General features: G+C 45.4%; 2 protein-coding genes across 3 annotated transcripts in view; both read left to right on the top strand.

Annotated features, from left to right (window-relative positions):
- The window catches only part of MAPK1 (mitogen-activated protein kinase 1), a 95,688-nt gene that overhangs the window by 59,019 nt on the left and 23,022 nt on the right, over window positions 1-13,647 (top strand). For both annotated transcript variants that reach the window (XM_082852835.1, XM_082852836.1), the window contains exon 4: window positions 9,341-9,457. In XM_082852835.1, coding sequence (XP_082708961.1) covers window positions 9,341-9,457 — 117 coding nt within the window. The remainder of the gene's footprint in view (window positions 1-9,340; window positions 9,458-13,647) is intronic.
- Window positions 1,567-2,762, top strand: LOC309970551 (non-histone chromosomal protein HMG-14-like). Its single transcript, XM_082852991.1, has one exon. The coding sequence runs from the start codon at window positions 1,645-1,647 to the stop codon at window positions 1,948-1,950; it is 306 nt and encodes a 101-aa protein (XP_082709117.1). The 5' UTR covers window positions 1,567-1,644; the 3' UTR covers window positions 1,951-2,762.

Below are 13,647 nucleotides of genomic sequence, written 5' to 3'. Positions count from 1 at the left end.
ATTCATAGTGGCGTAATAGCCCAAAGGCGGAAATAATTCAGATGTCCAAATGACGATGGATAAATAGAATGTGGTGGATCCATACAGTGTAATAAAAAGGAATGAAGTACTGATATGTGCTACAATATGGATGCATCTTTTATTTTTAAAGGATTTTAATGAGTTATTTATGTTTTATTTTTGGCTGCATTGGGTCTTCATTGCTGCATGTGGGCTTTCTCTAGTTGCGGCTAGTGGGGGCGACTCTTTGTTGTGGTGCGCGGGCTTCTCATTGTGGTGGCTTCTCTTGTTGTGGAGCACGCATGGGCTCTAGGCACACAGGCTTCAGTAGTTGTGGCACATGGGCTTAGTCGTTGTGGCTCGTGGGCTCTACAGCGCAGGCTCAGTAGTTGTGGCACACGGGCTTAGTAGCTCCACGGCATGTGGGATCTTCCCGGACCAAGGCTCGAACCCATTTTCCCTGCATTGGCAGGTGGATTCTTAACAACTGTGCCAACAGGGAAGCCCAATGTGGATGCATCTTGCAGACATTATTAAGTATGTGAGGGAAAGAAACCAGTCATAAAAGATCACGTATTGTAGAATAGATGTGTCTGTAGAGATGGAAGGTAGATGAGCAGTTGCTGTGGACTGGTGGGATTGGAGAGGCATTGGGAGAGACTGCTGATGGGCACAAGGTTTCTTTTTGAGGTTATAAAAATGTTCTAAACTTGGATAGTGGTATTGGTCATATAGCTCTGTGATATAATACCAAAAACCATTGAACTGCACACTTTAAACGGGAGAATTGTGTAGTATGTGAATTATATCTCAATAAATTTGTTTGAAAAGTACATATAGATGAATAGCAGTGATCATTTTGTGGACCTCACTTCCACAGACGTTCCTATGGGAAGCTGTGTAAGGTATACCTGGCAAGGGAGGTGAGTGTCTGTCCCTGCAGTCTGAAAACTGATAGGTCCGGGGTCTGATAAGCAATAGATGATTGCAGTACTGTCTGCTGTAACACACACAAAGGAGAGAGGTGAGTTGGTTCTGGCCAAGCTGTGAGGCATCAGGAAGGAAGATTGTCGTGCTGTCCCTCTCAGCATGTCAGGCTTGCAGTGGGCGAGTGGCTGTGTTGGGAGCAGGCAGAAGGAACAACAGAAATATAGTAAGAATAAGAAGTAAGGGACGAGTGCACCAACACTGAGGCCTGCGCTGTGTGGCTGCAGCTTTGGTGATCACTGAAGTGTTGATCATGAAGAGCCTTCTGGAACTATCTAAAAAGGCAGTGGGTCCTGTCATCAGGCAGTCATCTTATCCGCTGTCGTTGGGTGTTTAAAGCAGGATGGCAGATGTCCTGTGAGACGTTGTGGAGGACAGCTTCCTGCATCAGATATGACTCGGTTGGACTCTGTCACCTCTTAGGATCCTTCTGAGTTAAATTCATGTACTTCCTACATAGGGTGTAGCCAGATCCCTGTGCATGGATCTGTGCAAATGAGAGCCAGGTTGGCAAACAAGGAATGGCCGTACTTTGTCGGCTCTTAGTGATTTTCTTGAAAAATTACAGTGAAGAGCGGCCAGGCAGCCCAGCTTCGTGAAGGCGCTCGGCGCGCCGCGGCCCCCAGGCACCCGGCACGCGCCCGCCCCACCACCACTATGCCCAAGAGGAAGGTCACCTCCGCCGAGGGGGCGGCGAAGGAGGAGCCCAAGAGGAGATCGGCGAGGTTGTCAGCTAAACTGGCTCCTGCAAAAGTGGAAACGAAGCCAAAAAAGGCGGCAGGAAAGGATAAATCTTCTGACAAAAAAGTGCAAAGTAAAGGGAAAAGGGGAGCGAAGGGAAAACAGCCTGAAGTGGCTAACCAAGAGACTAAAGAAGACTTACCTGCAGAAAATGGAGAAACTAAAAATGAGGAGAGCCCAGCTTCTGATGAAGCAGGAGAGAAAGAAGCCAAGTCTGATTAATATCACACACCTGGTCCTATCAGTGGTCCGTTTCCCTTCTTGTACAATCCAGAGGAATATTTTTATCAACTATTCTGTAAATGCAAGTTTTTTAGTAGCTCTAGAAACATTTTTAAAAAGGAAGGAATCCCACCTCATCCCATTTTTTAAGTGTAAATGCTTTTTTTTCAGAGGTGAGATCATTTGCTGGTTGTTTATTTTTTGGTACAACCAGAAAATAGTGGGATATTAAATATGGGAGGCTTTGATTGTCTTGGGTGTCAGCTTAACATTCCACAGATGGAGGGTAGCTTTTATATCCTATAATACAAAGCATACTAAATGGCAGTTTGGAGTCAGTTGTCCATTTAATGTCTTAAACACTTTAAATTACTTCTCTTCCCACATTGTTTTTGGTAGAATTGTTTCCTAAAGCAAACCACTCACCCCTTGATCTTGGCTCTCCTGGGCAGAATTTTGTGCACTCTGTAACATCTTTGGTCATGGTAGTCCAGTTCTTCTAGTAACTGTTAATGTGCTGTGACGATTGACAATTTGAGTATGTAGTGTATATGTCATTAAATTGTGAATTAGTGGGACTTACGATGTAACAGCATATCAATATTTGAAGATATTGGTACTTGATATCCTTTGAAGGAAAATTTGCCCCCAAATTTTAAGCTGGAAAGTCACTGGAATAACTGTTCAGAAAAGAATCACAACTACATGCTCTTTTAGGTTTTTGGTACATATGTTGAGAATTGTGTACAAATTGAAATGTCTGTGTACTGATCCTCAAAACAGCCAATAAAATCTCAATTATGAAAGAATTTCTTGAAGCACATGAAAAAAAATTACAGTGAATATTTTTATGTCTCCTAGTGCTTTTTTTTCTTTCTGTTTCTTATCACAGTCCTTTTATGGCAGATTGCTTTTGTTTGTTTTTGGAGAGCCATTGTTAATATTTTAAGTATGTAATATTTCTGGGAAAAGATGACTTCTACTTTGACTTGAAAATGCTCGTCCTTAAGAAGAAGCACAGAACTAGACTACTTTGTCTGTTGTCTCTTCACTGTTTGTGGACTTGTCTTTACCTCGGGCCATTTTATTCACTGCTCACCAAAATGGACACCCACACTGATATATATGTCTTGTTGGCCGTCTGCACAATCCAGGCATTGTTTTCAAAACGCAATTTTAACACACACTCAGAAACACAATAGGATGTTTTAGATATTTACAGCAGTGAAATTCACCCACATTTCAAAATGTCCATGTGGGGTGTACATCATCCACATGGGCATGAATATTCAGGAGAGACTCTTATTCCAGAGATGAGTGTGGTATGTCACCGAGTCACCAATTTGCCGTGGGAGCGTGTCCAACAGCCAGGGCACGTGCACATGGGAGGGTGGAGCTCTGGACTCACTGAATGCCCATCACATCCTCAGACCTTGCGGTGACCGTGATGCTGTCCCACGAGCCCTGTACCTAGAAAGTTTGTGACCAGTGGCCTTACTGACTTGTTATTTGGTCCTTTTTGAATTTTCAAGTAGGTAATGATGTCACATTTTCCATTAGCTTCTGTGTTACTAAGTATTTTCTAGTCTTGAGCCCTCAGGATATCAACTCTTCTCAGTGTCTTAGACCTTTAGTTTTTGGCTCTATAAACATGCTTTGTACTTGTTACCTGAAGCCCAGAGACCCAGCAGACACCAGCCTCTCAGGGCCCTCCTGAGACCCTCTCCTTGTAGGCTTCCTCTTTATTTCTGAGGGCCGCAGAAAAGCAAGGGCTGTAGACCCTATTTCGAGATTCTGCTCACATATTTTTAATGAAACTGCCAGGGGAGTGTGGTCTCCAGCAGTCCGTGTCCTCGCTGTTTGCGTACTGAGCCCCCAGCAGCCCCAGGAGGAGTTCCAGGCTGCTAGGCTCACAGCACATGTGGTTCTGGGTGTGCATGGGAAGGAGGACTTTGAAAGGTACAAAATGAAACGTCTTTGGGGCTGGCTTTTGTTTTATGAGAATTTGAATTTGCTCAACCCAAAAAGTAGCCAAGTAGGAGTGATAGGTCATTTTATATTTCTTGTACTGTATCCTGGTTGTCTACCTTCCTTCTTATGGAATTGTAATGAATTTTATTACTTTTTTATTTTGAAGCCTTGACAGTTTTTTGGTTAATGCTGTATTAACTTTCAGTGTTGTAGTGTTAAAGGAACTTTAAAGAATCCCATGAGCTTTCCATTGATGACCATGAGTGGAGTTGTGAAATCTTTTTTTTTTTTTAATATTTATTTATTTGGCTGCGCCAGGTCTTAGTTGCAGCACACGAGATCTTTGTCGTGTGCAGGATCTTTAGTTGCAGCATGTGGGATCTAGTTCCTGGACCAGGGATCGAACCCAGGCCCCCTGCATTGGGTGCGTGGAGTCTTAGGCACTGGACCACCAGGGGATTCCCAAGTTGTGCAATCTTGTAGAGGTCTAAACCCTACATCACCCTCTTTATTTTTTAAATTATAATCAAAAATTTTGAGAACCTGCTGGTTCTGTGCCTTATACTAGGAGTGGAGGATACAAGTAATGAAACACGATCCTCCTTATACTAGCTCACTATTCTGAAAATTGGTAACTAAAGGGAAAAAAGGATTAAACATTTTCCCTGTTTTTCTAGTGAGATCTGGGCATCAGGGTAAGAAAATAGCCCCAGTTGATGAATGATGGCTCTTCCTTAAAATAAATGCCAGCTAATAAATGCACAAGGAATAATAAAATTAGAGAAGTCGCCATTTTGCAGCCTCCAGTGACGTAATTGATTTGTGCCATATAATCCCTGGACCCTCTGCTCAGACTCCAGTCCCCTGGGTGGGCTGCCACCACCTCCCCATGTGGACTCCCTGTTCACCTCACACCTAGACCGTGTCCTGATCTGAAGCCCTCTCTCAAGCCCACCGGGCTGCTGCGGTTCCTCCCAGCCCACAGTGACCCTCAGGCCACAGGACCCCTTCTGATGGCTTCCAGACAGGAGGAGCGACTGCCGCTTTAGTTCTTGTTTAAAGAAGGAGCTGTACTGCAGCGTTCCGCATGGAGAAGGAATGCTGCTAATTCTAAAACTTGGGCTTCCCTGGTGGCACAGTGGTTGAGAGTCTGCCTGCTGATGCAGGGGACATGAGTTCGTGCCCCGGTCTGGGAAGATCCCACATGCCGCGGAACGGCTGGGCCCGTGAGCTGTGGCCACTGAGCCTGCGCATCTGGAGCCTGTGCTCCGCAACGGGAGAGGCCACCACAGTGAGAGGCCCGTGTACCGCAAAAAATAAAATAACTCGAAAACTTTTCCTTCTTCATCTTGCCACTCTGAACAATGGCAGGTTTTTTTTAAACATTATTAAGTATTAATGTAAGATTTTACATTAATGGTAATGCTGTACCCTGGTTTTTACTTTTAAGAGATAATCAGTAGTTCAGATACTGTGAGAAGTGGTTAGTACTAGAGTCTCTTGCCAGTTAATCCACCTGAGTTGCTATGCTTTCTATAAACATTTGAAATAAGGCATTTATTCACCTGATGTTGAGAGCCCACTCCACTTAGGGATAAAAAGTTAGTTGAGTATTGCCTTTTTCTAGGGACTTATATTCCAGCTGTGGGGATGGGCATATATCCAGCTAACTGTCATGGATTGTGGGTATGTGCTTACATATAATACATGTCAAGCAAAGTATTACCAGAGTTCAGAAAAGTGAGCTGTTCGTGGGATTGGTGTTGGTTCCTGGGAAACCTCTCACAAGAGGTCACTTTCATGCTGGTATTTAGGGTCAGGCAATGGTGAGCATCAGGTCCTCAACTGAGAGGGCATCACGGAGTCAGGAAGGGCATGGAACTGTTGGTAGGAGCAGATGTGGCACAGAGATAGATGGTGGTGGGAGACACCCGAGCAGACAGTGTGTGGAGGGTCTTTGCTTAAAGAATTTGGGCTTTATTTACTAGGCAGAGGGGATTGGTTAAAAGATTTTTGAGCCAGAAAGGTGATCTATGTTTCAGAAATAACACTCAGGCAGGAATTTCAAGGAGGAATCAGATTGCAGTCAGGTAAAGTGAGTCTCCCTAATTCCAGACAGACTAAGGCCCTTTCAGTTGAGATGTTGGAGGGGCAGCCAGTTGAAGAGCCACTTGGGGAGGTTTCAGCTGTGGGGCCACCCTTCCCTCACACACCCCCAGGCAGTTGCTCTGGTTTCCCAAGGTCTTCCTGTGGCTGGCATCTCTTCAGTGTTCCAGTGTCACTGCACGTGGGTCCTCCTCAGAGAGGGCTGCTCCGTCTTAATACGCACGCTGTCCGGCACCACTGTGTTAGCTGTGTCTTGCTCTATAACAATCACCTCAAAATGTAGTGGCCTTCCAAAGAAGAAGAAATTGAGGATAAAAAGACCAAGTGAAGGCAGAACACAGAGGGTTTTTTGGGCGGTGAAACTATTTCTGTATGACAGTGTACTGGTGGATACATGTCATTACACACTTGTCAAAACTCATAGAATGTACAACACCACGAGTGAACCTGAAGGTAAACTGTGGACTTCAGGTGATAATGATGTGTCAGTGTAGGTTCCTCGACTGTAACAGACGTCCCGCTCTGGTGCAGGATGTTGATAGTAGGGGAGGCTCTGCCTGGCGGGGGAGGCAGGTGTACATGGGGAACTCTTTGTACTTTCTGCTGAATACTGCTGTGAACCCAAAATGGCCCTAGAAAAAGAAAATCTGTTATTAAAAAAAAAAAACGTAGTGGGCTTAAATAACAAGAATCATGTTTGAGCTCATAGTTTCTGCAGGTGAGGAGTTCAGTCAGGGTGCAGTGGTGGGCAGTGACTGGTCTCTGCTCCAGCCTCTGGGCCTCAGCTAGAAGATATGTGGGTGGAGCCTCAAGTCATCTCCCACAGGGCCTGGCGGTTGATGCCAAGGAACGGCCACGTGTAGCCCACGTGGCCTGGTGTCCTCACAACGTGGGCAGAGGGTTCCAAGTACCCCAGTGGAGAGAGCCAGGTAGAAGCCACATTGCATTTTATGATTTTGCCTCGGAAGTCTCACAGCATCACTTCCACTATATTCTGTTGGTTTAGGCAGTTACAAAGGTTTGGCCAGATTCAAGAGAAGGGAAGATAGATCCTGCCCTCTTGATAAAAATTCAGCCAAAGATCTTGAAACAGGAGCGTGGGTAAGGGTTGTATTGATGATCCTCTTTAGAAAAATCCAGTCTGCCACAGCTGTGTTTAAAGTTGCTCACACCACTTATCCTGTCTTTGTAGATGTTTAAGAATCTCATCAAGCCTCCCAAAGTGCGGCTTCTGTTACTTTGTCCACGCTCCCAGAGGTGTGTGGAGACGTCAGCCTCGGTACTTGGCCTCACTGAGCTGGGAATTTCCTGTATGCTGTTTTTTTTTTAATCTGGGATTTGTTTTGTGGTTCCACTGACCCACAAAAAGCTGTGGATGAAGTCTGGACCCATCCACGCTGTGTGGGGCTGAGTGTAGTAGAGGGCAGTGAAAGATCTGGGAATCCTGGTTAGGGGCTTGCGGTGCATTTACTCTGCTGCTGAGATGCAGTATTTCTCCTCTGAGCACCTGACTCAGAATATGGCTTCAAGTGTCCATTTACATGCAGAAGGCAGACCAAGTGCTGAGCTTTGATTGAACTTGAATCAGAGGATGAGGTGTTAGCCCTGAAAAAAGAGAAACTGTGGGCTGTATTGAAAGTTGAAGCCACAGGGAATTGACGTGAATTGGTTGTAGTCCAGCGTGGCAAATGGTGACTTCTGGATGGCTTAGAGGACCCACCTTTGCATGTAAGGAGAAATCGCTCCTCTCTTGCTTCCTGAGCTGGAATCACGCCTGCAGGGATTGTACTGCTAGTGAACTGAGTATTCCTGCAGTTTGTTTCATGGGACTTGGTAGAATAGGCTCTAAGGAAACAAATAGGGTGCAGGTATGTCGAAAGCCTCAAGATCAGTCAAGCTAAGGTTAGAGCTTACCACGGTCCCCCTGTAAAACTTATGGCCCTCCATCAGCCCGATCCTCTGACGGGCCCGGGACTGTCGAGGGTGCGACGGCATCAGCAAGCTGGCCGGCTCGAGAGGTGAGGCTGGTGCTGGGGGGCACGGGGTGGTGATGAAGGCCAAGAGGGGACTGTCAGCTGCAAGAGGGTCCAGACAGCCTCACCATGCAGCTCTGTTAGGGTGCGCTTAGAGCGTAGCCTGTGGAAGAGCAACTGGGGAAGCAAATGTGGCATTGGCTCCTTTTGAAGATGCAGTGACAGTATGTCAAAAGACAGAAATTGGGCAACACAGATACGTCACTTCTCTTGAATGCTGCGGTCGAAGCAAGCAGCAGGGCCTGTGGGGTCAGAGGTGCCACATGGGGATGCCAGTGTCCAAGGCTAGAGGGAGACACTGGTGAAGTGGATGGGAGCATTCAGAATCTTTCTGAATTGTCGAGAACTTCAACTATGGGATATCTGAGCAGAGGTTGATGTCCATTTACGTCTCATGAGTATCTCTGAGGTGTGTCCCTTCCTCCTTATCCTATTTTTATGGCCTGAGCTCAGACCCTTTTCACTTCTTAGGTGAATTAAAGCAATAAGCCCCCAAAGTGATCTCTGTCTTCCAGGCTGCCTTCTGCTAGACTCTGGCCTGTCTTTGTTAACATCTCTCTCTCTTTCTCAGGTTAGTTCCCCAGGAGCTAGGAATTAAAATATCCTGCAATTGTACGAGATTAAATATGTTATAGTTACTTTCCTTATACATTGGAGCTGGAGTAGCACCAAAGCATTGAATGGTGAAAGGCCAGCAAGTACTTTTGTGAGTCAGGAGAAATTAGAAGCTGGGTGTTTGTTTTTTTAAAAAAGATTCATCTTCAATATGTGAAATATCTTTTAAAGGTTTGGGAGTGGGTTTGGCTACGTGGAGGGGGAAGGAGGTAGGAAGAGCAAGTGGAGGACCAGCAGGAGGTCAGGTCTGCGGGGAGAGGAGCTGATCCCATGGTGATCACCCCCAAGCGTCAGCAGCAGAGGTCTGGTCTCCTAGTCTCTAGTGGGTAGCCTTATTTTCTGAGCAGAACAGTTTTTGTCAAGTGGCCTAAGCAAGGTTGCTGTGGGATAAGCAGATAATGAGAGGTGAGGATACTATCCTCTGAAGATGTGTTCTGTTCAAGGCTCCTCCAGCCTGTTCCTGTCTGATGCGCGGCAGCTGCCTTTCAGATTGTGGTGAGGATTAGGTAAGAGTGAGTGTGTAGAATTCCAAGAAGCATCTGCCACATAGGAATGGTAGCAGTTACTTGTCATCATTACTGCTGTTGTCTTTTTTGTGTTTATGATGTTTTGATGTTAAATTGGCTAGAATCTCTAAGAACGTGTCCTGTTATTTTCTCTCTTAGATCTGTGACTTTGGCTTGGCCCGTGTTGCAGATCCGGACCATGATCACACAGGGTTCCTGACGGAGTACGTTGCCACACGTTGGTACAGGGCTCCGGAAATTATGTTGAATTCCAAGGTAAGGACCAAGTTTGCATAAAAAGAAAACCAAGAGGCAAAAGAACTTTGGACGTGAGTTGCAGTAAGCCTCCCACTCAGTAAGTCTCTTTCAGCCTGGGTTGAGGCCTAGCCTGTCTGGTCAGAACCAAGGTATGTCTTTGTCTCCCATTCAACACTGAACTTCTGGGCCCTTGGCTGGGGTAGTGCTGATGTGTTACAGAGTTGGAGGGCCCGCCTCCCTAGTCACTGGTACAATGAATGTTCTGTGTCCCACCCCCTGGTCAGCTCTCCTGCAGTCCTACCTGGGGCAGCTTTCACTCCTGTGGCTGCCACTGCCAGGGTCAGGCTGGCACTGTGTCAGAGATGAGCTCTGTATACGGTGTGTGTTTCTGTGAATGTGGACCAGAGCTTTTCTGTAAAGGTCAGACGTACCTGATAATGAAGAATGCCTCTTTAGCAAAATTATAGTATAATTGGAAGAAAACATTGGTGTGGAAAAAATTGGAGCTGCTATAATTCTTTCAAAATTATGTGATGGTCCTGCTTCCAAATGGTAGTCCCTGCATCTGGATCAAAAGCACACTTCTAACAAGGTCTTTGTCTGGGTCATAAGGAATGATTGAAAAACTTATAAAAGCAAGAGAAAGTGAAGTACAACATCCTTGTTAGGTATATGAGCAACAGTGGCAAACAGTGAGGGCTGCTGTGGGGATTCAGTTCTGTTTTTTATTTGTTTTATCTTTTGGGCATGCCACACGGCATATGGAATGTTAGTTCCCTGACCAGGGGTCAAACCCGTGCCCCCTGCATTGACAGCACAGAGTCTTAACCACTGGACCACCAGGGAGGTCCTGGAGTTTCAGTATTTTTAATATATCATTTGAAAATAGTATTTGAATAAGGTGTCACATTTGAGAAGTTAAGTGCACCTGACATCTAATATCTAATCCTGTATCTCATATCTCAAGACAGATTCTTGATCTCAGTTCTATCTTCCATAATGTAACATTAATATACATGAAGAAAAGCTATAAAAATAGGGACTTCCCTGGTGGCTCAGTGGTTAAGACTCCACACTCCCAATGCAGGGGGCCTGGGTTTGATCCCTGGTCCAGGAACTAGATCCCTCATGCATGCCGCAACTAAGAGTTTGCATGCCACAACTAAGGAGCAGGCAAGCCACAACTAAGGAGCAGGCAAGTCCCAACTAAGGAGCCCGCCTGCCTCAACTAAGACCCAGTGCAACCAAAAAAAAAAAAAAGAAAGAAAGAAAACTATAAACACAAACTTTGGACCCCGTGTTCAGGTGTAGGAACCAGAAATCATCCTGAGAGGCTTCTTGGGAATGAAAAGAACAGGTGTAATTAGCCCATAGGCTGCATTCTCTTCCTCCATCCTTTACGAGTCAAAGGGCTTGGGATGTAGGTTGCTTTTGTGAGGAAACGGAATTTGTTTAAAGCAGTTAGTTATTCTTGATATCATACCTGTGTTTAGTTTAGCTATGGAAATAAAATTTCATTAAAATAAATTCCGTTGTAAAGAAGGATTTGGTGTAACAGATGTTTCAAAGGAGAAAATGTTGTGTTGATTCTCTCATAATTCTGTACAACAATCCCACACAACGGGTTCTTGCTGTGGATAGATGGGCCACGTGACAGCCTGTCCACGCCAGAGGTGCCCATGTGTGCAGCAGTGCCTGCCACCTAGAAGGAAAGCTGTCCTTTGCGTCCTGGGGCCTTGTGGTCTTACAGCATCCGTCCCCATTTGAGCCGCTCCCCTGTCTTCACTTCTTGGCCACCCTCCAGGGGGAAGTAGCCAGGAGGGTGGCCTCTGTTTTTGCAGAGTTAACTATAGTCAAAACTGAGTTTGAATCCTTTTTTTATTTATAGCACCTCTAGCCTGAGAATGTTACTTCTAGCAATGTATTCAGGATTTTCTTTTTTATTGATTTAGAACATTTTCACACCCACAGAAGAGAGTCCAGTGAACACCCATATTCCCCTTACAGCACCAGCTGTTGACATCCTCTGCCTCCCTCTCTCTCCCGTCTCTTCTCTCTCTTCCCTTGTGTCAAACCCTCTGACACTTCACCAACATAAACCAGCACTGCACACCTCGACTGATGCTAGGAGTTCACTAATACTCCCGAAAAGGTGGTGTGCTTCCCCACAGCCGCGGTACCATGCGAGTGCCTGTGACGGCCGGCACTCATTCAGTGCCATCCCAGTTGTGTGTGTCTCCCCCATCTGGGACAGTCCTCCTGCCTTCCTGGCTTCTCCATGACACAGAATACTTGGCAGAGCACAGAGGTGGTGTTGTGCCCAGCGGGTCTCTTTCTGAATTCTTGGGACTGGCTCCTCCTGATTAGGTTTAGGTCACACTTTTCGGGCACAAACCCCACAGAGTCTTGGAAGCCATGTGTGTGGCCCCTCTGTTTCCTGGCAGCCTCTCCCCCAGGGGTGCGCCCTTGAGGACCATTGTCTCCATTGCAAAAGGTGATTTTCTAAATTGATTGTTTCTTTTACATCGATGAGTTGGCATTCATCTGTGAAGAAGAGGTTTCCCCCTTTTCTCTTTCTCTTCCTCTGACCCCTGTCTTTGTTTTGAAAACATGATTGTGGACTCATGGTGGCTGTGGGGGTTTTTTGTTTGTTTGCTGTCCATTATCTTTTTTTTTAATATACTCATTTTCCCAGCTTTGGCCAGCTAGAGCGCTCTGTGTGTGTGTATTTGTAACATTTCGTTTTGATAGAATTTTCAATTCGCAGAAACATTGCAAGAAAAGAAAAGGCAGGGGTTCTCAAACATTCCGTTCTCAAGACTCCTTCAGTGCCTGAATGTCTAAAAATTTATCCAAGACCCCAAGCAGGTTTTGTTTATGTGGGTTTTATTTATCAATATTTACTATATAGAAATTAAAACTGAAACTTTTCTTTTTTTTTGACTGCGTTGGGTCTGTTGCAGGCTTTCTTTAGTGGCGATCAGGGGCTACTCTTCATTGTGGTGCACGGGATTCTCATTGCAGTGGCTTCTCTTGTTGTGGAGAACAGGCTCTAGGGCACATGGGCTCAGTAGTTGCAGCTTCCCAGACCAGGGCTCGAACCCATGTACCCTGCATTGGCAGGCGGATTCTTAACTGCTGAGCCACCAGTTTGGAGCCCCCAAACTGAAACTTTTTAAAGTATTTATTAATTTTTAAATTTATTTTAAAATAAATGTTAAAAAGTTAGATAGTTCTCATTTTAAAAATGTTTATTTTCCACAACAAAAACATTTTAGTGAGAAGAGTGGTGTTCTCATCTTTGCAAATCTGTTCAGCGTCTGGCTTGATTTGAACACTGCTGGATTCTCACCTGGTTCTGCATTCAGTCTGTCAAATATGTTGTTTTGGTGAAGTTAGCAAAGAGTTAGTGAAGAGTCTTCGCTCGAAGCTCGGAAAGAGAGCGTTAGTAGTCTTTTCAGCTACTCTTGGCTCATCATTGATACCACACCAAAACCCAGCAGAGGAAAGGCTAATTGCCACGTGAAATCTGAAACCATGGCATCCATTGCTCTTCCTGACACCGACACCCATGTGTAATTCTGTAACACTGAGCGTTAGGGAAGCACGGTTCACTGTTGTCACATTTCACGTATAATATCCTGTAATGTCATGTAACCTCTAGAAAAATCTCCTGTACACATGTGAGAGAATGAGTGAAGAGGAAAACAGAATCACAGTCGTATTATAGCAGAGGGAAGCCGCCTCACAGAGCTGATGGCTGGAACTGTCCACCCTTCACCTCAGATGCACACTCACCAGCTCTTTATGTTTTGTCCCATTTGCTTTTTCATTCTCTCTCTGTGTGCCTGTTTTTGTGAGTCATTTGAGAATGGATTATAGATGTGCACCTTTAGCACTAAGCATTTCACCGTGTGTGTCCTTAGAACAGTAGTTCGAATGTTCCCTGAGGACATTTGGTTGTGTTTAGAGACATTTTTGGTTCTCACAACTAGTAGGGGAGGTGCTGCCGGCATCGAGCAGTGAGAGGCCAGAGCAGTGGTGAGCACCCTGAGGTGCGCAAGCTGGCCCTCCAGCAAAGACTTGTCCAGCCCAGAGCGGCAGCAGTGGAGGTGAGAAAGAAGGGTGTTCTCTCCCATGACCATAGTACAGTAATCAAAAGTGGGAAAATTAACAGTGATCCAATAGTAATGCCCTGTTTATATTCA

The sequence above is a fragment of the Leucopleurus acutus genome (genome assembly GCF_964270905.1).
Source record: "Leucopleurus acutus genome assembly, chromosome: 13".
Classification (NCBI taxonomy): Eukaryota; Metazoa; Chordata; class Mammalia; order Artiodactyla; family Delphinidae; genus Leucopleurus; species Leucopleurus acutus.
The sequence above is the reverse complement of the archived record's forward strand: the minus strand, read 5'-3'. Positions and strand labels throughout refer to the sequence as shown.